The 22,173-nt window shown below is 43.2% G+C and overlaps 1 protein-coding gene across 3 annotated transcripts in view; it reads right to left on the bottom strand.

Annotated features, from left to right (window-relative positions):
- Positions 1 to 22,173, bottom strand: part of frmpd4 (FERM and PDZ domain containing 4) — a 76,252-nt gene that overhangs the window by 18,446 nt on the left and 35,633 nt on the right. For all 3 annotated transcript variants that reach the window (XM_037539460.1, XM_037539461.1, XM_037539462.1), the window contains 6 exons: positions 13,452 to 13,618; positions 11,783 to 11,885; positions 8,995 to 9,040; positions 6,667 to 6,771; positions 4,305 to 4,412; positions 3,847 to 3,978 (listed from right to left, as the gene is read on the bottom strand). In XM_037539460.1, the coding sequence (XP_037395357.1) occupies positions 3,847 to 3,978; positions 4,305 to 4,412; positions 6,667 to 6,771; positions 8,995 to 9,040; positions 11,783 to 11,885; positions 13,452 to 13,618 (661 nt within the window). The remainder of the gene's footprint in view (positions 1 to 3,846; positions 3,979 to 4,304; positions 4,413 to 6,666; positions 6,772 to 8,994; positions 9,041 to 11,782; positions 11,886 to 13,451; positions 13,619 to 22,173) is intronic.

Below are 22,173 nucleotides of genomic sequence, written 5' to 3' on the forward strand. Positions count from 1 at the left end.
TGGGTTCCTCAAAAGGAAGATCTTAATGCTAAGATTATCTCTCGGTCGACACGGATCTTCTTACTTTTTGTTTAATCATTTCTCACTCAGTCAAAGAAGCAGAGAAATTCGGCTGCTCTTCACACTGAATCACAGAAAAAGCCCAGACTCGACTCGCTTTACACAGAATGGGAGTCAGTGTAAATATAACTTTACTTAACTATGTAATTAATAATGAAATGAACCATACATAATTATATTTAAATACTATGTTTGTCAACGTAATAGTTGGCCATACCCGGTCCAATCCAGTCAATTTACAGTACCATTTACAGTAAATACATACATTAAACATCAAGCAAAAACGGTAATAACAGTAAAGTCTGGCTGTGTTTAAGGCTGTAGTGTGAACTGTACACTGTGTGTAATGGAAAATACACTTAAATTGCTATAAATGTAGTTACTGAAGATTATTTTTAGTTTTTTTCTTTCATTTTATGGTTGAAACTCATTGAAAATGCAGAGATGCACAGCTGAACTCACAACTGTGATTCCCGGTCTCAGCAGCGTTACTTTTATTATTGGTTTTATCACAAAGTCTTTAAAAATGAATATCCAAAGAAACAGGATCTGCGTCCCATTACGGATCGTGCATTGCTAAATATGATTTTTGTTGTTGTTGTTGCCATATAGTGTTCCTCGTTCTCCAGTATCTTCCCAAGCTTATTCTTAAATGTGTTCTTGAGAAAGATCCTAAGGAAAAGTCTGCGTCAGGTTCCTGTCGTGTTCTTAAAGCGCAGAACGGTTCTCACCTTTGTGCTCTTGAGTGTGGGTAGATTCTTAGACAAACCCCACATAGAGAACATTAGCAAGTCAGAGTCTTCGTCAGAACCGTGTCAGTGGGTTTAAGAAGAAATTTCGTCCCACTTCAAGGAAAATATGATAAGAAGGTGCGTGTTTGATACGTGGCCACTGACTACGAAATTACAGGGAGGTGATCAAGAGTTCAACTCAACATCAGGAGATCGTGAGGTCAAATCCTGGCAAAGCCATCCATGACAAGGAGACCAAAAGAGCAAGATCTCAGAAGTCCTAACTAAAGTGTGGGGACTGGTGAAGACTAAATTAGGAGAAAAGTTAAGAAAAGAGAAGAATTAACATTTGGCCCCGTGTGCTGCCAGGCTTTTGGTGTTCTGGTAAATTCATGGCCAGTGTTTGGCAGGTTCCGCCGCCAGGCTTTTGACCGTTTTCCATATTGTTTTTTGGCCTTCTGGTAAATTCATGGCCAGTGTTTGGCAGGCTCCGCCGCCAGGCTTTTGACCGTTTTCCATATTGTTTTTAGGTGTTCTGGTAAATTCATGGCCAGTGTTTGGCAGGTTCCGCCGCCAGGCTTTTGACCGTTTTCCATATTGTTTTTTGGCCTTCTGGTAAATTCATGGCCAGTGTTTGGCAGGCTCCGCCGCCAGGCTTTTGACCGTTTTCCATATTGTTTTTTGGCCTTCTGGTAAATTCATGGCCAGTGTTTGGCAGGCTCCGCCGCCAGGCTTTTGACCGTTTTCCATATTGTTTTTTGGTGTTCTGGTAAATTCATGGCCAGTGTTTGGCAGGTTCCGCCGCCAGGCTTTTGACCGTTTTCCATATTGTTTTTAGGTGTTCTGGTAAATTCATGGCCAGTGTTTGGCAGGTTCCGCCGCCAGGCTTTTGACCGTTTTAATTATTATTATATTTTTTTTACAGAGTAAAAGTGATTTTACAGTGTAATGTCACATATAGGCTGGGGATTCCACTCCAGAGGTTGCTCTCTCTCCAATATTGAAGTTCTTTTCTACATCTGTTTCTCCTCTGGGGCTCATTAGTGAGCTTTAAATAGATTATCTGTTTTCTTTCCTTGTGGAGTCTCTACTGTACTGTAGTTTCTCCACTGCAGTTCACAGCCTGCTTTCTTATTAGTCTTTGGTTAGTTAGTGTTTTTTACCCGAGGACTGTTTTCTGGATTTTTTGTGTCTGTTTACATCTGTTAGTCTGGGTCTAATTGGATCCTTTTACTGAGTCAATCGTTACACGTATTAATCCCACTGACGGATCCTCTATCTTTGGCAACACTTGCAGCTGTAGAGAACAACAACTTAGCAAATCCTTTACTCTTTCAGATGAAGTTACAAGGCACAATATCACCAACACGTGCACAAGAATGTGAAATAGGACGGCAGCATGCACAGAGCCAGTGTTTGTGCTCATATTTTCACCCTTGACAGACTCATATCAGCCAATAAGCTAAGCTAATTAGCAAGAAAGTTAGATGCATAGTTGAGTTAAATGCTTTAGTGACATAAAATAACATAAAATGACCCAAATGACGATTTGTAGTCGTTAATTGTGTTTTTTTTTTTTTTACTTTGTTTTCGAGGGTCTCCTTGCATCTTGTTACTGAGCTACAGGGCAGTGGTTGAGATCTTCCTCTGAAATGAGACCCTCTAATAAAAGATCATCACTTCATTAACAGCTACTAGCGCCGCTCTGTAGGCGACACTGCCCGTCTGCAGGGACAGCAGAGGAGGGGAAAGTTCAGCTCCTCACTGCTGGGCTTTAGTCACATTTAGGGATCACCTTCAAAGAGGGGGGCAGTTATTAATTATTCTTCGAATTGTCTCATTCCACCTTAAATTCCATTCCATAATATATAATTACACATTCCCTGTTTGAGTGGAGTGACCGGTGATCTGTTCTCCCGTGGCCGAGTCAGTGGCGTAGCTGTACTGACCTACAGTGAGCTCACCTATTCCATACATCCTAACCAGCTTTAGCAATGTTACATCACGTCCACACCACACAACTCCAATGCGTTGTTATAGCACTCAGTCATATTTTAGTATTAGTGCATTCCTGAGTAACGAAAGTGAAAGAAAGAAGTGGTTCATATGAGTTACAGTCCTGATTTAAACGACAGTAAACTGAGGAAGCTGTGAGGCTTTGGAGAGCGGGACAACGCTCACTTCCCAGGCTAGCTGTTTTTATCAGCTGGCTAACTTGAAGCAGCTCCGTCACTCAGACAGCACGGCGAATTGATGATACTGTAGATCAAACGCGGCACAAAAGCATCACTCTCAGTTTAAACGTAGCTAAAAGCAGGACGTTTGTCTGGTGTTGATATATTGTGGTCACCCTTCTAATTACTATTGAGAAAGCCAGTCATCGTTAGCTGGTGTCTGAAAACTGTGATATGCTCTGACATAGCTGTGTTAGGACTGAGGCAGTAAGGTGGTGGGATCCATCGCTGACGTTCCGAGCCAGCTGATGTTGGCTGTTCGTACTAAGCTGACGTTGAGAAACTAAACAGTTTAGCACTGCGTATGGCCACTTGTTTAGCGTTTGTAACGGGGCAGTTGAGCCTCGTCACCAGACAAATAAAAATAATCTTTTCTTTCTTAAATTATGACTATTAAAAATACTGTGGCCGTGCTTTTCCAGCTGGTAAAAACAGCTCACCACACACTTTCTCCCAGTCTCCCATGACAGACTGGTGAAATGTTCCACTGTTTGGTGAGTGTTTATCATGTTCTGACCATAAAGGAGAGTTTAAAACAGCGATTAACCACCCAGGAGCAAAAATCAGCCTTCAATTTTTGGCCATATCACACAGCTCTACTTCCACCTTTGAGATTCACCGTCAGCAGGAGGTTTTCTAGTCTTTAAACTAGAAAATATCACTCTGGCGATCCTGCAGCCCTTTAATAACGTCTCTGACCAACTACCAACTCATGTTGTGTTGGGTCAGGCAGAGTTTGACCACGTTCACGGCCAGATCCCACACTTTCCTTCACCAAAAGTCCCTGTGAACCATGTCAGAACCAACGGAGAGCGCAGTACCTGAGTTAGCATCTCCTGCTCATGCAGCAGCATCAGCTTGGTGCTGGAACCTTCCGTCTTCTGCTCCAGCATCAGAGAAAAGTGCTCGGAGCTTTTAATGGAGAGCTTCTCTTGCAGGGTCAGGAGGACGTCCTTTCAAAACAAAGACAGCCTGGGCTCATTAACGTGTCTGGGCAAATGGAAAGGACGTAATGGAACACAGGTGAATGGGTTAATTGTGTTTATCCGTGCACAAGACTAAGAGAGGGAGAGAACAAATGCGCTTTTGGATCTTGTTCTGGTCATAATTAAAGAAAGTCGGCACACGGCGCTGATCAAAGCTGCACATTCCTCGGAAATGTGGGCCACTCAGTCTCGCAGGTAATTCACATTGTGACTGCGGATGAATGTTAATTAACAGGCCTTTAAAAAGCTTTTAGTTACATCTGTGTTTGTAAGGAGAACCACTGGGAAAGTACCTTGATTGAGGTGTTGGAGTCGAACTTGAAGGATTTCGTCTGTCCGTTTTCAAGGTACACCTTCAGAACGTTTGGCATGAAGAGAAGCGAGTTGTCCTTCACGGTTTCCTGTGAGCCGTAGAAAAGCATTAGCACATGATAATCATTAAACGGACCCATTACTTACTCTCCCAGAAACGTCCACGTCCATTAACCTACTCTGTTCTAGCAGAGCACAGCAGGGCTTTTCAATCCCAGAAATTCCGGAGCCGGATTACACTTCAAACTTCCTAAGTTTGAGATCTTATCTGTTTAGTCACCATAAAAACTTAATTTAGTACTGAGTTTAGTTCAGTATCTATTCCAGAATATCAGCTCCTCCCTTCATCATCTCATCATCAACTCCAGATCAGAAAACAGCACAACACAAAAATCCTAACCAGACTAAACCTCCTAAATCCTGTCCTAACTTCAGGATGAACCCCAGCAGGGTCCTGACTCCTGTTTAAGGTCCGTTTCTCTGGTTCTGAGGCGGCTGAGTCAGGCGGCGTAGTTCACTACCAGCATAATGAGCTCCATTTATTCCTACTGTAAAACGCGGCTTTCACTGGGAGATGTTTTTCTCTTCTAACCCTGCGTTTTAAACATCTCAGACGCTGCCGACTCGAACTCCACCGCCCCTCTGATCTCCTTCCTGTTTTAATGTAGATGATGGAATATTACAGTGATGGTGGTGAATAATGAGGAGGCGGAGCTGAACGTGTGTGTTTATTAGGAGGTGGAACGTTAACACGCTCGATTAAAGCGTTTGGGAAATGGAGACTGAAACTGAGGGGCAGCGACGCTCTAATAAACGGCAGGGGGAGCTCTGATAAACAGCATGGGGTGCTCTGATATACAGCAGGGGGTGCACTGATAAACAGCAGGGGGTGCTCTCACGGCATTCACAATGCTTTAGTTTTGTTGGATCTTTTTTTTTCTGTATTGATCAGTTCAATGACCTGTTTTAGGTGTGTATGTTTATGGTTGGTTGCTAGGAAACAGACATGACAGCTGATTGTGGACTTTGATCCAGTAGGCTAAGATCTCCTAACTGGAAATAAGAAGCTGTAAGATGAGATAAAATTCCTAAATTAAGATCAGATTTGCTTCTGTAATATGAATCTGAAATATCTTATCTTGACCGGTCAGAGTTTAACTTAAGACAAAAAGAGAAGAAGTTTCTCAAATACGGCCCCTGGACCCCAATTCTGAGTTGATTGCACACAATAATTTTCTTCTTCTACTTGTCCGTGATAATTTAATGGTAATTAAATGAGAAGGGATTAACTGCGAACACAGCGGTTGAAATGAACCATCTAAGTGTTGGTTCTGTCATCAGGAGATCGCAAGATCAATCACCGGTGATGCTACAGCCACCCAGAGTCGGGAGTCCAAGAGAGCCCTCGCTCTCTCTGGGTGGGTAAGATGCCCCCCATCTCCCCACCTGCACTAGTCAGCACAGACTTCTGTTAGTTGGCGTAACAGATCTGGTGGTTGGCGACTCCTCCGAGTACATTCAATTGTCCAGTGTCGCCTCAAAAAGACGCAGCGGTGCCTCATGTGACTCAGAGAAAGCTTGTGTTTGCCATTGCCCTCCTAGCGCTGGTGGTATCGCTTGATTGGAGGGGTCCTAACTACTGGGTGGAATTGGATATGACTAAACTGGGGGGAAAATGGAAAAAAAATTCCCAAGTTGACGCGTTACGTTATTCTTCATTTTTAAGGAATTCGTTTTTAAAGCATCTATTTTGTTTATTTTGCTCGTTTTTGTTTTATTGCTTTATATTCAATTCATTTTCTATCAATGTATGGTATGGCAATAAACACTGGACAAGAGATATATTCCTTGTTCATGTGCGTCAGGAACCTCTCCACTACAGGCACGACAGCACCTGATAACATGACATCCAGCAAAACAACAGATCGCTTTGAGCACACCAACTCCATCTGTACGCCACTTGTTCATGAAATGGAGAAAAAAACATGCCAAAGAATAGAAAAACAAAGAATAACTACAAATAATGGAATTCGCTGCTTTGGATGCCAACTGTTCTGTGTGGTTGAGGACGCTGGATGTCACGGCACATTCTGCAATCGCTTTAGTGCGTTTACTTTATGTAAGCGGTTTGTATTTACTGTCAGCTATTTTGGGTTTTTGCCACTGTCAGTTTCGGCCAAGAGTCTAATAGATGCACAAACAGCTCCTTAATTTCACAGGCTCACTTTGCTAACTTTCTAATGAATAAATAACACACATTTTCTGGGTCTTTTACAGCTCCTCGCTCGCTGTGCTCAGTTCAGCAGAGCCACGGAAGCAGAAATGGTGCAATTTTCCACTTACAGGTACTTGACCGTTAATAATGACCTCCTCGGCGAAACGCACTTTGACCGGGTTGGACTTCAGCTTGGCCTTTTTGGCAGCGCTGATGAAGGCAGACTTGGGTGACTGTGGAAAATAAAGTGACACACATGAGGAAGCAGATGACTCAGCTACACCGCCTCACTCAACAACAAGAACAGGGAGATGTGACCCACTGCCAGCGCACTGCGTCTCGCTAATGGTCCGTGGCCTGAAGAACACCGTTCTCGTGGCACCCTGAGCTGGTGTGATATCGTACGAGTGTAAAATTAGAACGCGCTCTGTACTGCGTTTTTCCCTCGGTGAGAAATGAATGAGACGTGTTTGTGTTAAAGGGAAAGTCCCTCAGGATGCTGAGTCACAGCACTAGCTATTCCTAGCGCCGTCGTCCCGCCACCTTCGACAGCTCGTGCCTCTCGGATCGTTCGTGGCCACGGAAAGCCTCTCATCCTATACGCTGAAGTGAACCCAGCGACGAACAAGTGGAGGTCAGGTTCTGCCGTCCTTCGCTTGTGCTGCTACTGTAGCTTTGTTCTCTTCGCTGGAGGAAAGTTGAGCTTAGGCTAACGTAAGTAGTAAAATCGACAGAACAAGCATCGCTGGGTCGTCTTTTAAGTTTACGGTAGATGATGTCTGGTTCAGATTCGGGACACAGAGCTTATTGTTCAGTTTAAGTGCTGAGGCCTCTGGAATGTGCTACTACAAAACGCTTTAATCTCCTATTAGAACAGCACAACTGCATCAAAATCAAGCCTTTGCACAAGTTTAGCTCTCTAGTGAGCTTCGGCAAGTACAACCCCATTCCCAAAAGAGGGCAAAATGTAAATACCAATAAAATTCAATGATGTGCAAGTCATTTAAACCCTATATTTAATCAAAAATAGTACCAACAGATCTCATCTTGAAACTGAGAAATTTTATTGTATATATTGTATTTTATTGTGTATATTTTATATATGCCCATTTTCAATTTGATGCCAACAACATGTTCCAAAAAAGCTGAGATGGACATGCTGTATAAATATATGGTTCAAATGATTTGCACATCATTGCATTTAGTTTTCATTTACATTTTTCACAGCGTCCCGACTTTTTTGGAAACGGAGTCATACTTTATATATATATATATATATACATATTTGGCAAGCTAAGTAGAGAAAATAGATCTTGGGTGTGTCTGAACATATTTGAAACATTCACATTTATAAATAGGAAATTTCCATGAATCTACCCTCCTTGGCCACTTTATCAGAAACCCCTCTCAGCTCCACCTTACTGGAGGACAGTTACAAACTGTAGCTCTGGGATCATCAAAGTCCCAAACCTTCTGCTTAATTTATGTGGAATCTATAAAAAAATATTTAGAAACTGTACATTGTTTTACCAAGAACAGCTATTTAAATGCATTGGGGACATTCTAGCAATACATATTATAGAAAAGGGGTATTTTTCACAAGACAGTGGGCAAGAGTGTGTCAAAGAGGCTGTGCTTGATAGCCACCATGTTCCTTTATAGCAGCAACTGGCTAAGCACATGATGGCATAATCAAGTCAATTTTCAATCCATTCTTTATTGATTCTCGGCAGTAATGCCTCTCATTTTTACCACTGCAATAAGTGCCTCTATGTTACCACCAAGATCGGTGGCCTATATTGACTGTTCCACTGGGCTTAGCACCTGTTTTAACAACTCAACCTTAGAAGTGGATATGTGGAGCTTTTAAGAGGCCTTCAAGCAACACATCTGTCACTTTTTATGAGGCATTTTTGCCTTTAGCCTAGTATAGTTTCATGCCAGTTTTCTCCCTTTCAGTGAAAGCTACTTTAATGCCAGTAGCTCCTCCTAGAGGGGAATCTTCAACTTGCTAAACATGAGAGAGAGAGAGTTTCTGACCACAGAGCCACTCTTGGTTGGATATTTTAGGGTGGTAAACATACAAGTTAGAGGTTTTTAATAAAGTGGCCAGTGTGTGTAAGTACAAGTTAGGTGTTTCTAACAAACAAGGTAGGTGTTTCTAATAAAGTGGACAGTGAGTGAAAGTACAACATAGCCGTTTCTAATAAAGTGGACAGTCAGTGGAAGTACAAGATAGGTGTTTCTAATAAAGTGGACAGTCAGTGGAAGTACAAGGTAGGCGTTTCTAATAAAGTGGACAGTCAGTGGAAGTAAAAGGTAGGCGTTTCTAATAAAGTGGACAGTGAGTGTTTTTACAATACACATTCAAATTCTGTCAGGAAAACAAAAGCAACATGATTTTGTCAACATAACTAAAGAATAGGTGAACATTCAGAGACGTTGGGAAAACTTACAGGATACGGCTGAACAACCGTCAGAACAATGGCCTCCTTGCAGCTCCTAAAATGAGAAAGAGAAAAGATTAAACAAACCTTTCAAGCTATTATGCCTGTTTGGGAGCGAACGTTGCCGCCTACACCTCTCTGAGATAATTGGCTCTTAACAGTCAGCCAAAATGCGCTTTCTGCCCTGATTTAAAGCTTGGAGTTTTTACAGATGGTTTTGTGAAAGTTGCATAAATTCACATCATGCTCTAAAACCCTGGAGCAGGATTATTTAAGGCTTTTCTGTGAAATACGTATTGCCCACTCAGAAATGAAACGCTGTTGTGGTTTGGAGAGTTTTAAGCTAACAGAGATAATATACGGCCATCAGGATTGCTGACGTTTACTTCTCGAGGGACGTAGGCCAACCTGAGTAGGAGCGTTTCACAGCTGAGCTGGAGAACTCACTTGAGCTTGGGCTAAAGCGCTGCTAAAGATGTGTTTTACTCCAGTGACAGGAGGGTGAAGGAACTGCTAGGCCTAGCCATGTGGCTAAACCTGCTGGGAAACAGAGTGAGTCAAGACACTGAATCTCTGAAGGCATCTAGAAGTGGTGTGCCAAGGTGTCTAGAATAGTGGTTCAACCCAATCACCAGATAATGGACCCCCTGAAGGCTTCATCCTTTTTTCTATTGAAGAGATGTGAATGTGAGATAAGCTGGAAAACTGTTTGTCTGGCTTTAAAGCTGACAGATGTGAAAATGTGCTGCGTGATGTCAGTGGTGGACAACAGTGAAGACTGCTGTGATGGCAGACTACCATGACTGACTTGTATACTGACATCCCCAGAGCCAGATTCTTCAGACTGTCAGTGTGTTTACAGATTAAGACTGAGTGTTTATTCTCACTCTACTCAACAATCTGATGGAAAATCTCCGTTTTACATTCACACTACAAGTAATCAGATCCAAAATGATGCGCAGGCGTGGAGAACCACTTAGAGTAAATGTTACCATGACAACGAGCATCACGTGAGTCCAGAGTGAGATGAGCAGCAGTGAGCAGTGATTGTGTTTTTAACTGCTGACGTCAGACTCAGGAAAACGTCCTTCACATGTCCTTATTAAAGAAGGCAGAGAGGAAGACGTCGTGTTCTGAGACGCACAAGCTGGACGTCCGTCCCACCGCCGTCTTTTAAAGATCAGAGCATGAACTTCGTCTTCTCTGCAGACGTGTTGAATGTCAGTGTTACTGCAGTGCTGAGAATGACCCACCAACCAAATAGTACCTGCTCTGTGAGGGTCCATGGAGATCCTGAGCACTGAAGAACAGGGTAACAGAGTATCAGAGAAACAGATGGACTACAGTCTGTAACTGTAGAACTACAGAGTGCAGCTATACAGTAAGTGGAGCTGATAAAGTGGACAATGTGTGCAGAAACAAGGAGATGGGTCAGAATGTTATACCTGACCGGTGTAGATAACAGTGTCAGAAACCACATAATAAGCCATTACTTGTTAGCCACATTAGCTCCAGTGCTGAAACTGAAGAAGTAACTACTTCAAACACCAAACAAGTCTTGGCTGATGGACTGCATTTAGGGTGTGTGTGTGGGGGGGTTTGCTGGCGGGATTGTGTAAACTTGATTTTTAGCCAAACGACTCCTTTAAATCTCTGTGGGTGCTTCACAGAATTTGTAAGGGTCACATGACAGTAGCTGGAGTGTGGAGGTGTGAATTGGTGTGAAACTGTGTGGTGTTGTTAGGAGGCAGATGGTGTCTCAGACGTCTCCTCGGTTTAGGGATTTTTCTTCATAAAGTCTCTTTTAGGCATCTTTCAATTTGTATTCACTGTTTTTGCTGTTATACTACCGTTCAAAAGCTTGGAATCAATTGTTATATTAATAGTTAGTGGTGTTTTATATTCAGAATTTTGAGTTATTATATGCTGTAAATTTAACTTGTGCAGCTTGGTGTGGAAGAACTTGACTGGCCTGCACAGAGTCCTGACCTCAACCCCATAGAACACCTTTGGGATGAATTAGAGCGGAGACTGTGAGCCAGACCTTCTCGACCAACATCAGCGTCTGACCTCACAAATGCGCTTCTGGAAGAACGGTCAGAAATTCCCATAAACACTCCTAACCCTTGTGGAAAGCCTTCCCAGAAGAGTTGAAGCTGTTATAGCTGCAAAGGGTGGGCCGACATCATATTAAACCCTATGGATTAAGAATGGGAGCTCACTCAGGTTCATATGCGTGTGAAGCCAGTCGGTCAGTCATTCAGAGCCCTTTGATGAAAATTGGTTGATTGTAAAGGTTCAGATTTCCAGTAGATTAGATTTTCAGTGCTGGTGATTGGAACCAACACAAATATAGACATTTTATTTACTGTCCAACACCACCAGTGAACCTACACCAGTCTTCTGAGTTTATATGGAATGGTCATGATGGAAAATAGTGGAAAATCTGAAATGAAATCTCTGAAAGTTCTCTTTGGGAGCTGCTTTGTCTCTCAACATGTAGCCCTCTACCATAAATGGATTTTGTCCAAAATCTTCTCAAAATTGCCATAAACAGTGTCTCAGACATCAGGCAGTGAATTCATAACCATTTCATGTAGGAACTTTCTGTGAGGAGCTTTTAGAGGGGGACGTCTGGTTCCCATCACCACCACTGTGAACAGTTCTGACTCAGCAAGTCTCTCAGAGCATTTCGCATCAAACGACTCTGAATGAGCAACCCCTTATGAAGGAGTAACCCTTTATAATAAATTTATTCATTTATTTAAATTTGTGGAGCTTAGTCAGAGTCCAGTACCTGACCAGGTCGATGACTCGCTCTCTGGGAGCAGAACTGACCGCCTCGTCGTTTATCATGACTATCTCGTCTCCAGGAATGAGCTTGCCCTCAGAAGGACCCCCTGTGGAAAAAACGGTTGTTTAACTCTTTATTTCCATTACGTTCTTGACACTTCAGACTGACCGAGTCCAATACAGACAGTAATACAGTACAGAAAGTGATATGAGAAGTTTCAGGTTTTCGTTCTAATCATAGGACTTAGACAACTTTGGTTCGTTCTGTGAATGACCTCAGACTCAGTGATGATGCCCCAAAAGCCTTCTGTTCTGGTTTTACTGGATCTTGCAATCCAATAATTGCAGCTTTTGATACCATTAATCACAAGATTCAAACCTACCATCTGGAATACCGGGCCTCTCAGGCAGTTCTTGGTCTCTTACATTTCTTGTGGAGTCCCTCAAGGTTCAGTTTTAGGGCCTTTGCCTTTCTCTTTGTGCATGTTAGTTGTAGGTGATGTCATTAGAAAAGCATGACACCAATTTTCATGACCATGTTGATGACACAGTTATGCATTTCCATTTCTCCTTATAATGAAGTGTCTGTAAACATTCTGACCAGCTTTGTGTCAGATATCTCTTAGTGCATGTTGCAAAGGTTTCTACAACTTTATGCTTTATGAGAACCTCGTCTCTTTATCTTCATATCCCAAAACTGGAGTAGAAACTTGGATGTGATCTTACACTGTGAGCTCTGCTCTACCTGCATGTAAACAGAGTGACGCAGAGAAACTTCTAGCTGTGTTTGTTCAGCAGAATTGATCACTGTAATGATCCTCTTACTGGAAAAATCAGTCCATCCTCTAGAACCCGTACAGAACGCAGCAGCACGGGTCCTCACAGCACCAACACAGTGAGCTCATATCAACCCGTCTACACACTGCACTGACCGCCTGGACCTGTTAGAGAGAGTTTAAAGCTCTGCTGCTGGTCTTTAAAGCTCTAAATGACCTTAAAGCTCCTGAATGTGTGTTTATGATCTTAGATCTGCAGATTCTGACCTTCAAACTCCTTCAGTAAAACAGAAAACAGAGAGTTACTCTGCTTCTAAACTGTGGAGCTCAGTTCAGCTTTTAGACGGTCGAGCTCAGAGCTCACTTTTAATAAGCATCTGAGAGCGCAGCTCTTTAACTCGGAGCTTCATTAAAATCTTTTTTATTTGATCTGTCATGGTCTTATATGATTTTAAATTAATACCCATTATTTTTTCTGTTCTGTTACCTGTCAGTAAAGTACTCTGAGCTGCCACCTGCATGAAAAATGCTACATAAATAAAGATCATTATCATTACTATTAAAGCAGACTAGCACTTTTTAATTCTTAGTTTCAAAACTGTGAAAGAACTGATTCATAAAAAATGCAGTTCATAAGAAATGTAATTAGATTGCATCATCAAAACACAGCACACCTCAGACCTTCACTACCTGCTTTAATTATAAAACATTTAATTACAAGCGATGACTGAACTGAGATAACGGCGCAGGCACTGTGCTTATGAAAGAGATGAAACATTAAAGGGACCCTAAGCTCAGCTTTGTGTGTCCTATGAAACTTTCATGATGCAATATAGTGACACATGCATGTGTAATGTGGAAAGCAGAGGGCAGCGCCGTGAACCTCAGCCAGGTTACCTGGGGTGACGGAGCGGACCACCACCGGTTTCTCACTTCCTGCCACGAAGCCAAAGCCCAACACCGGATCCCGTCTCATCTCAACCTTCCGGGGCGCTGGGGGCACTAACCTATCCCCGTCCAGACCCAGACGCACCTCCTCCAGTGAGCTGGTCTGAGAGACGTGACTGAGAGGGAGAGAGAGAGAGAGAGAGAGAGAGAGAGAGAGAGAGAGAGAGAGAGAGAGAGAGAGAGAGAGACAGAGAGAGAGAGAGAGAGAGAGAGAGAGAGAGAGAGAGAGAGAGACAGAGAGAGAGAGAGAGAGAGAGAGGAAGAGAGAGACAGAGAGAGAGAGAGAGAGAGAGAGAGACAGAGGGAGAGAGACAGGGAGAGACAGAGAGAGAGAGACAGAGAGAGAGAGAGAGAGAGAGAGACAGAGAGAGACAGAGAGAGAGAGAGAAAGGGAGAGACAGAGAGACAGAGAGAGAGAGAGACAGAGAGAGACAGAGAGAGAGGAAGAGAGAGACAGAGAGAGAGAGAGAGAGAGAGAGAGAGAGAGAGAGACAGAGGGAGAGAGACAGGGAGAGAGAGAGAGAGACAGAGAGAGACAGAGAGAGAGAGAGAGAGACAGAGGGAGAGAGGGAGAGAGAGAGAGATGGACAGATAGAGATAGACAAAGAGAGAGAAACAGATAGACAGATAGAGAGAGATACAGATGGACAGACAGAGAGACAGAGAGGGAGAGAGAGAGATGGACAGACAGAGAGACAGAGAGGGAGAGAGAGAGATGGACAGACAGAGAGAGACAGAGAGGGAGAGAGAGAGAGAGAGACAGATGGACAGACAGAGAGACAGAAAGGGAGAGAGAGAGAGAGAGACAGATGGACAGACAGAGAGACAGAGGGGGAGAGAGAGAGAGAGAGAGACAGATGGACAGACAGAGAGACAGAGAGAGAGAGAGAGAGAGAGAGAGAGGAATGAAGGAATGTAATTAATGTTAATGTCAGTATAATAATAATCACTCTCTGGATGAAGCATTCTGATCTTACTGGTTTTACTAGGGATGCACTGATACTGATATCGGTATTGAGTATCAGGTATCGGCAGATTTTTTACTATTTACTCATAAAAGATGCGCTGCCAGACAATACTCTCTATACCACAGAGTTAAACAGGCAGATTTTATCACTGTGCCTTTAAGACTGATATATGTAAATGAGCTTTGCTCTGACTGGCTGCATCATATTGTGTCTCATTCAAAAAGTTCTCAGAGCTGAAACACTCCTTATAACTTTAGCATGAATGGGCGGAGCTAAACTAGAGGATGGTGTGTGGGCAGGGGGCTAAACAGATGTAGGTTGAATATGTAGATATATGTAAATAATTTGGTTCTTCTGACACCAGACAAACCCAGAGATCAAAACAGGATGCTGTTGCAGCTTAGTGGTAATATTTTACACCAAACTCCTTTACATCAAAAATTCCGTTTTCCCGGATATGGCCCTTTAACATTCCAGAAATATTCTGTTTGCAGTGTTTTAAGTTTGTTTTAACTGTAAAAGTAAATGTTCGTTTGTTGAACATCAGAACGTAAGACTGCAGTTCTGTCAACTTCAGGCCCACTGCCACAAACGATTAATATTACTGTCACCGTCTATTTTTTCTGTCATTACTGGTATTATAGATAATATTGATAATAATATTGATAATAATTATAGTTAGTTAAGTGCAAATCAAGCTATTTTTTCAGGTCATTATAGGATTATGTTCAAATTTGTGCTCCCCACCGTGAATTTGGTCACTCAGATACGCCAAAGATCAAACTGATGAATAGCGAAATAGGCTATTAATTTCGACCAAAACTGACATTGGATTAAAAGAAAGCTATTAAAGAATTGGCCAAAATAATAAACCTGGCTGTAAAGAGATTAGAATACGACATAAACATTCAAGATAGGTGCCTCTCTAATTATTATTATTATTATTATTATTATTATTGACATTTGTAAACTTTCTGGGGAAGAAAAACTGTTTAACTGTTCACGGCAGACGTTTCCACACTGTCCCCGCAGTGAGAGGACTGTGTTAGTGGAACAGACCCACTGGCTTGTGAAATGGCCATGCTGCGCCCTCCTTGATGACATATTGTCTCTGGCCTTTGTGTTCTTAAGAAACTGAATTAGCAGCTCAGCCAGGAAGAGGCGTAATGATGTCTGAGACACGGTCAGCGCTGTCTGGGAATGTGGAGGTCAGCTCTGCCCACTTGGACCTTTGGCCCTGATTATCACATTATTTCCTCGAGCCCTTCATTAGCAAGTAAAACAGCTCCCGGCGAGAGCCGGGCCTCTATATCAGGAATGATTCGCTGAATTATCCGGGACTAGGCTGGCTGTAACACGGCCGGTACGGCTGAGACATTAAATCCAAGTTTCTGTTTGTGTGTCCAATATTCAAATATCAAAATTCAATCAAATATCACAGAAATCCAGAAAAGACAGAGTTTTAACAAGAATGAAAAACCTCCAGGTGAGCAAGCCAGGGGCCACAGTGGCAAGGAGAACCTCCGTCAGAGCTGAGGAAGAAACCTTGGGAGGAACCAAGGCTCACCAGGGGGGGACCCGTCCTCCTCTGGTCAAACTACCTGCAGATTGGACTCTGCACATCACACAGGTCTGCTGTTATGCTCAGGTGTACTGATATAGTCATAGTATATAATGTAAGCGACGATGATGATGATATTATTATTATTATTATTAATAGTAGTAAACATCATATCAAGTGCCAACTGTCCTCCATCGCTTACGATGTTCTGGACCAGTGGTTCTCGACCTGGTGGTCTGGAGAATGAGGTACACGGGACACACAAGTTATAATGAAGCAATAAGGCCATGCGTTACAGTGATTTTATCACGGGTGTTATTAGGCAGAACAAACCCTCACCTGTGATAAGACCACCGTAACGCACAGCCTCAAGCGGCTTTTTACTTCTATAAAATGATGGTCAACATAAAATGTGATAAAATACACCATTTTCACTAATTAATTTATTATTAATAATCAAGGAAAAAAACAATTATTCCAGTAGTTTCTTTACTTTGCTGTCGCCAAGCAGCCATGGACTTCGGAAAGAGGACAAGACAATTCAGTCACCTGTCATCGAATGTTGCAGTCGCTTCATGTATTTAATAAAATCATGCAAACAATACATGTAGTCATGCACCTCGACTACAACGCTCATTTCCATATGCGCCTCTATGCCATTTCCAGGCTCATTTAGCACCAAGCTAACTGTGCTGTACGTCCTCTTCCCCACACTGGGGCCAAAGCTCAGATGGCTCTCCACTCATAGTGCCATAACTAGGACTTAAAACTGGCTCCTGCCCCCAAACATAAGAATGCATAATACGGCTAATAAATATTCAGGTGAGGCTCAGAGTTCAATGCTGTGTGAAGCAGAACTAAAACACTGATATTTGAAGCAAGAACCGGGTTCTTACTTCATTAGTGTACCCAGTTGTCCATGCAAGCAGAACTACAGTTGAAGACCATTAAGAGCACAAGGGGGTTGGTGATTTGGTGCAGTAGTACAAAATTCAGTCGTGTGTATATGGAAGCAATAAAGCCACGAGAGGCTGTGTGTTACTGCAGGGGAAGGGTGCTCTTAGGCACGACGCGAAGTGGAGTAAATACCGTAAAATTGCAGTTACGTACAGCAACATAAAACACGACAAAATACAGTATTTGTCAGAAAATAATTTGTTATTATTAATTATAATTGACATAAACAAGTATTCCACCCAGAAATGCAGTCCCTTTAGGGTTTGGTGTCATTGCTAAAGCATGGCCTGCTGAATGAGACCGTTCGGTCACCCGTCGCTGTGTCCTGTGGTCATTTCATGGACTTTTTAAACTTTCTGTCACATAACGGATTGAACATGTGATGTCACAGCACTGTTTAATGCACAAACTTTCACTTTATAAGCACTTTTTTTTTCTCCAAATCACCACCGTGAGTCTTATTTAGCCCCAGTCCTCACTGGGGCTGAGTCTCAAACGGCTGCCTGCTCCCTACATAGTGCACGACGTAGGAGTTTAAATACTGGATCCTGCAGCCCAACAGAGTAAAACCCAGCTAAGAAACAGTCGTTCGGGATTCAGACACGTCCGCACTCGATACAGGAGGCACTGTTTGGCTTTAGAGCCTGGAATTTCTAAACTTTCATAGCTAGAACACTATTTAGGGAGTACGGAGCCGTTTGGGGTTCAGTCTGGGTTCGACGTGACTTCTGACTGAAACACGGACATTTGAAGCCTGTAAGACACTCGATTGACTTTTTTAGACTTTTATTCTGCCGTTTTACAGTAAATCATATCATCAGTGCTTTAATTCAGGCCTGTGACATTAATGATGGAGCTGTTTAGAATGTTTACTATATTTTAGCCTGTTAGCTCGCTGACCAGCCTGGTTCTAGATAGGAACGTAAGTCAGAGATGATTCCATTAACAGCAGAAGGGCTTTTCATGCCGTGGTGCAGTGATACAGAGTTGTAGGAGTGTCACGGTGTGGAATTTCCAACGGCTGCGAACGCAGCTCAGCCAATCAGATTTTAGGAGCGTATCCACCCGTGTTATAAGGAGTGTTCTGCAACAGCTTTGAACTGCCGCTAACCGTGATCAGAGGGAACTGTGAGTCTGTACAGCAGCACGTTCTGTTGAAATCAGCCACGGTTTATTCCCCCGCGCTCTGCAAGCTGCCGCTGCGCTTGAGGAGCCCACATCGTTAGCTAATTAGAGCCATGGGCCGGGCAAGGCCGTCACCATCACTCCTGACACGCGCTGCACTTTGTGCTGAAAACCTGCAATTAATCTTTCAAGCCGCAGCGAGAGAAGCAGCGAGGGGAGGCCGCAGAACATCCCCACACTGAGGTGCGCGTTCATCTCACTGATTAGACCTTACAAAACCACAAACACGACCCTGAGCAGCGACTGGTTCATCCACTTCATCCCTGCGCAGCGACACGGGGCGAGGTCGGACCTCCGAGACAAAAATATGAACGGGAGGCGCGCCAGCAAAACGTGACGAGGCCGACAGATTGTGTGCGGTGCAGAAACGTACGGGTGCCAGCTAGCAGGAAGAGCGCTGTCTTGTCTCCAACCATGGCCACCTGCTAAAGATGGCCCGCCTCCCGAGCCCCACGCTCCGAGGACCCTGACAGGCACTAATCACTGGCATTAACCGCTCATGTGGCTCCGCTGTAACGGGGGGTTTGCCGCGCTCACACTGAGTTAATGCACTCGCAGAGCTCTCAGCTCTCGGCTAACCAACAAGTACCGGGCTCCTCGGTTGTATTCAGTCAGACCGTCCAGGAGAACGTGCGGAGTGGAGAGAGTCACAGGAAGACCAGAGGAAGGGACGGCTAATTGGGAAGGCTCATTAAAAATGCAGCACTCTGCTGGAATTGTTGTATCCCCAGGGGCTTCCTTAGCAACTGCTTCTCCGATCTCCTGAACAGTTTAGCGGCTAGACTCTTAAGAATAAAGGTTCTTGGTTTGGGCTTTTAACGGGTGTCGACCGGTTACACTTTGCGGAGGTTCTTAACTTCAAAAAGCTTGTTTACGAAAAGCGTATCTTTCATTCTAGTCGATGTATGCGATATTTTTCGTTCTGACTTGGTTGCGAGAACCGATTTCTAGATATTTATCACTTGTTTTGAGTCACTATATGTGGTGAAAGCTTCACATTACACTGCAATTGTTTCTCTCACTACATGTGACTGGATATGACTTACAATAACATATTCAGACTAAATTCCACCAATTTTTGTGTGAGGTGTAATCAGAGAGATTCTGAGGGTTTGGTGTGAAACGGTCCAGACGTCTTTACAGTGGTGGTGATGGGAACCAGGCGTCGCCATGACTACAACACAGATATAAACACTTTATTTACCAAAATCTGGAATAATGAGTTTTCTTTGGGGACTATTTTGCCGCACAGCGCCCTGCATGTCTCCCTCCACCATGAATGGAGTTGAAGTTCTCTAAACTCTCATAAAACAGCGTCTCAGTCATCAGGCAGTGAATTCAGAACCAGTTCATGTAGGAACTTTCTGTAGGAGCTTTTAGAGGGACGTCTGGTTCCCATCACCACCACTGTGAGGAGCTTTTAGAGGGGGACGTCTGGTTCCTATCACCACCACTGTGAACGGTTCTGACTCGGTCAGTTTATCTAGAACAGAGCGTTTCACACCAAACCGCTCAGAACGGCTTTAGTTTTGACCCTTTTCGGCACCTCTAAGAGTGCAGCAAAGTCAGTCTACCAGTCTACCACAGTGACCACAGAGCTAAACTGTGGTGGACTGTCTCTTTAATATCGGGTTTCAGTGCTTTTTTGACTCAGCAGTGAATCTTCTGCTGTCAGTCTGTCTTCTGCCTCGTGAATCATCAGCCACCGATTGTGCCACATCTAGGAATTACACCTACATCACAACTCTGCTCTGACATCCTGACAAACGCTGATCACGCCAGGCTTCAAAAGCCTTCTTTTTCAAAGCGCACCACAGTCTGATTAGAAGGCTGAGGCTTCCCCCACGCTGGAGCTGACCAGTGGTTAGATAACCAGCGTTTATGCCTGGAAGGGATGGACTGTACCCAGGCTGGAGATGTTGATTATTGTTATTCCATCCAGTCACATGAAGAACAACGCTCGGCCCTCACGTCAGTGTCTTTCTGGGTGAACTTGCACACAGTGCTAGTCTCAGAATATCTTCTTACCTGGAAGATCAGGTTAACTAGGTGACCTGGCGAAGCTTAGCATGTCCTACTATTGTTACTGCCGCCTTTCTAATAACAGCACACAGGGCCAGCGGTCTGCCTTTATCAGCACCCTACTTAGCACCAACACTGAAAGGCCTATCAAACAGCTACCCAGGAACAGCCCTGCAAGACTTTTCCAAACTAGTCTGGACTCAAAATCTGCAAATTAGTGCTCATTACTTTCTTCCTAATTTAGTGCTCTAACTTTCAGTACGATTATTTGTTTATTTAAAGGGACCTTCATAAGGGGGCATGTTGCATTTTATCCCCCTCACTCAGGTCCACTTATAATGTTTTTGCGGATCGTTTATTAAAAACAGTCGATACATTTTTGCATTTTTAATTTACCACTTTTTTACCTCTTATTTTACCGCTGTCCCTTACAATTAAACAGGCTGGATTTGTTACTGTGCCTTTAAGACTGATGTTTTTTAAATGAGCTGTGTTCTGAAAGAGGACTGAAACACTCCTTATAACTTCATGAATGGGCAGGGCAATGCTGCTATTGGCTGAATGGGCGTGGCTAAAAAGCTGTACATGGAATAAGGCCTAAGTAAGGAATAAATGTGCAAATGTGTTATTTTTTTGTGACGTCACAAAAACAGTGAATTCCAAAAGAAGCCATTTTTGCAGCTTAGCTTCCACATATGGACTCTGTGGACTGGGGGAGTGAACAATATGTTTAATACTACATCCAACTTCACACTTTTACTTTAAATAAGCAAGGAAATTTCATTTTTCCATGATATGGGAATTTAAAGGGCCTAAACAAGGAAAAACGCATTTTCTCTGTTTCATATTTGGAAACTAAGCTGCAAAAACCGCCCATTTAGAATTCACTGTTTTTGTGACGACATATTTACACACATCCTTTAGCCAACAGCAGTTGAGCCCCACCCATCCACGCTGAAGTGATAAGGAGGGTTTCAGCCTGGACTGCTTTTTGAAAGAGGGCAGCCAATCAAAGCAGGGAATCAGATCAGTAGGTAATAATAAAATAATCCTCCTCTACAGTAAAATAAAGCTCTGCTGATCCTTCAACACAGTTTAACAGTAAATGGTCTTAAACGCTGGAGTTAATGTAGAACTGCTGATTCACCCTTTAACCCTGAAGATCAGCGCAGACGGCTGGTCACCATAGCAACACAGACGACAGTCTCGCCCAGCTAGTAGCTACGAAACGGCAAAGAGAGAGATTTAAGACGGACGTCGATAATCTGGAGATGACTGGACTTTAGTGTTTATAATCACTCCAGCTGGTTTCCTGATACGTTTAATCTGCAGTGAGAAACTCAAACACCAAAATGTCACAAAACTGAAGTTGCTTCTCATTCACCAGCTTCTGATTTGAACTGTCCCGTTCAACCTTAAAGAGTGCATTTGGTTTACATTTAAGGTGGAACGGGAAATTTGAACAAGAAGCCGGCAAATCAAAAGCAACTTCAGCCTCATAAAAAGTCAAACACTGAGGGACATTTAACAAGAAACTGATCTAGTTCAGTGGAAAAGTTTCCTGCTGGAGATGCGAGAAAAGCGGCTGCAGCTGAGCTGAAGCTCAAAGCAGAGCAGAGTCAGTCTGAGTTTTCATTAATATTATGTTTTAGTCTCTACTGGCACATCAGCACACACTGAGACACATTTACAGTCAAGATGGTGAAATGTGGTTTGATTTTTGTTGAAAGGACAAAGTGGCTCATTTTAACATTTGGATGGCGACACCTGAGTAAATAAAAAGCAGATTTAAAATGTAGGAAAACTGTAGGATATTGACTCTTTAAATAGGCTGTTTTATGTTGTATCTACTCTGTCAAGCCATAACAACGCAATAAGCACGATATCTGTATCAAATTCTGCCAACACTACTATAAATATTCAGAACACATTATGGACAGCAGGGTCCATTATTACAGATCACCGTCATCTAGATGAC

The sequence above is a fragment of the Pygocentrus nattereri genome, chromosome 6 (genome assembly GCF_015220715.1).
Source record: "Pygocentrus nattereri isolate fPygNat1 chromosome 6, fPygNat1.pri, whole genome shotgun sequence".
Taxonomy (NCBI): Eukaryota; Metazoa; Chordata; class Actinopteri; order Characiformes; family Serrasalmidae; genus Pygocentrus; species Pygocentrus nattereri.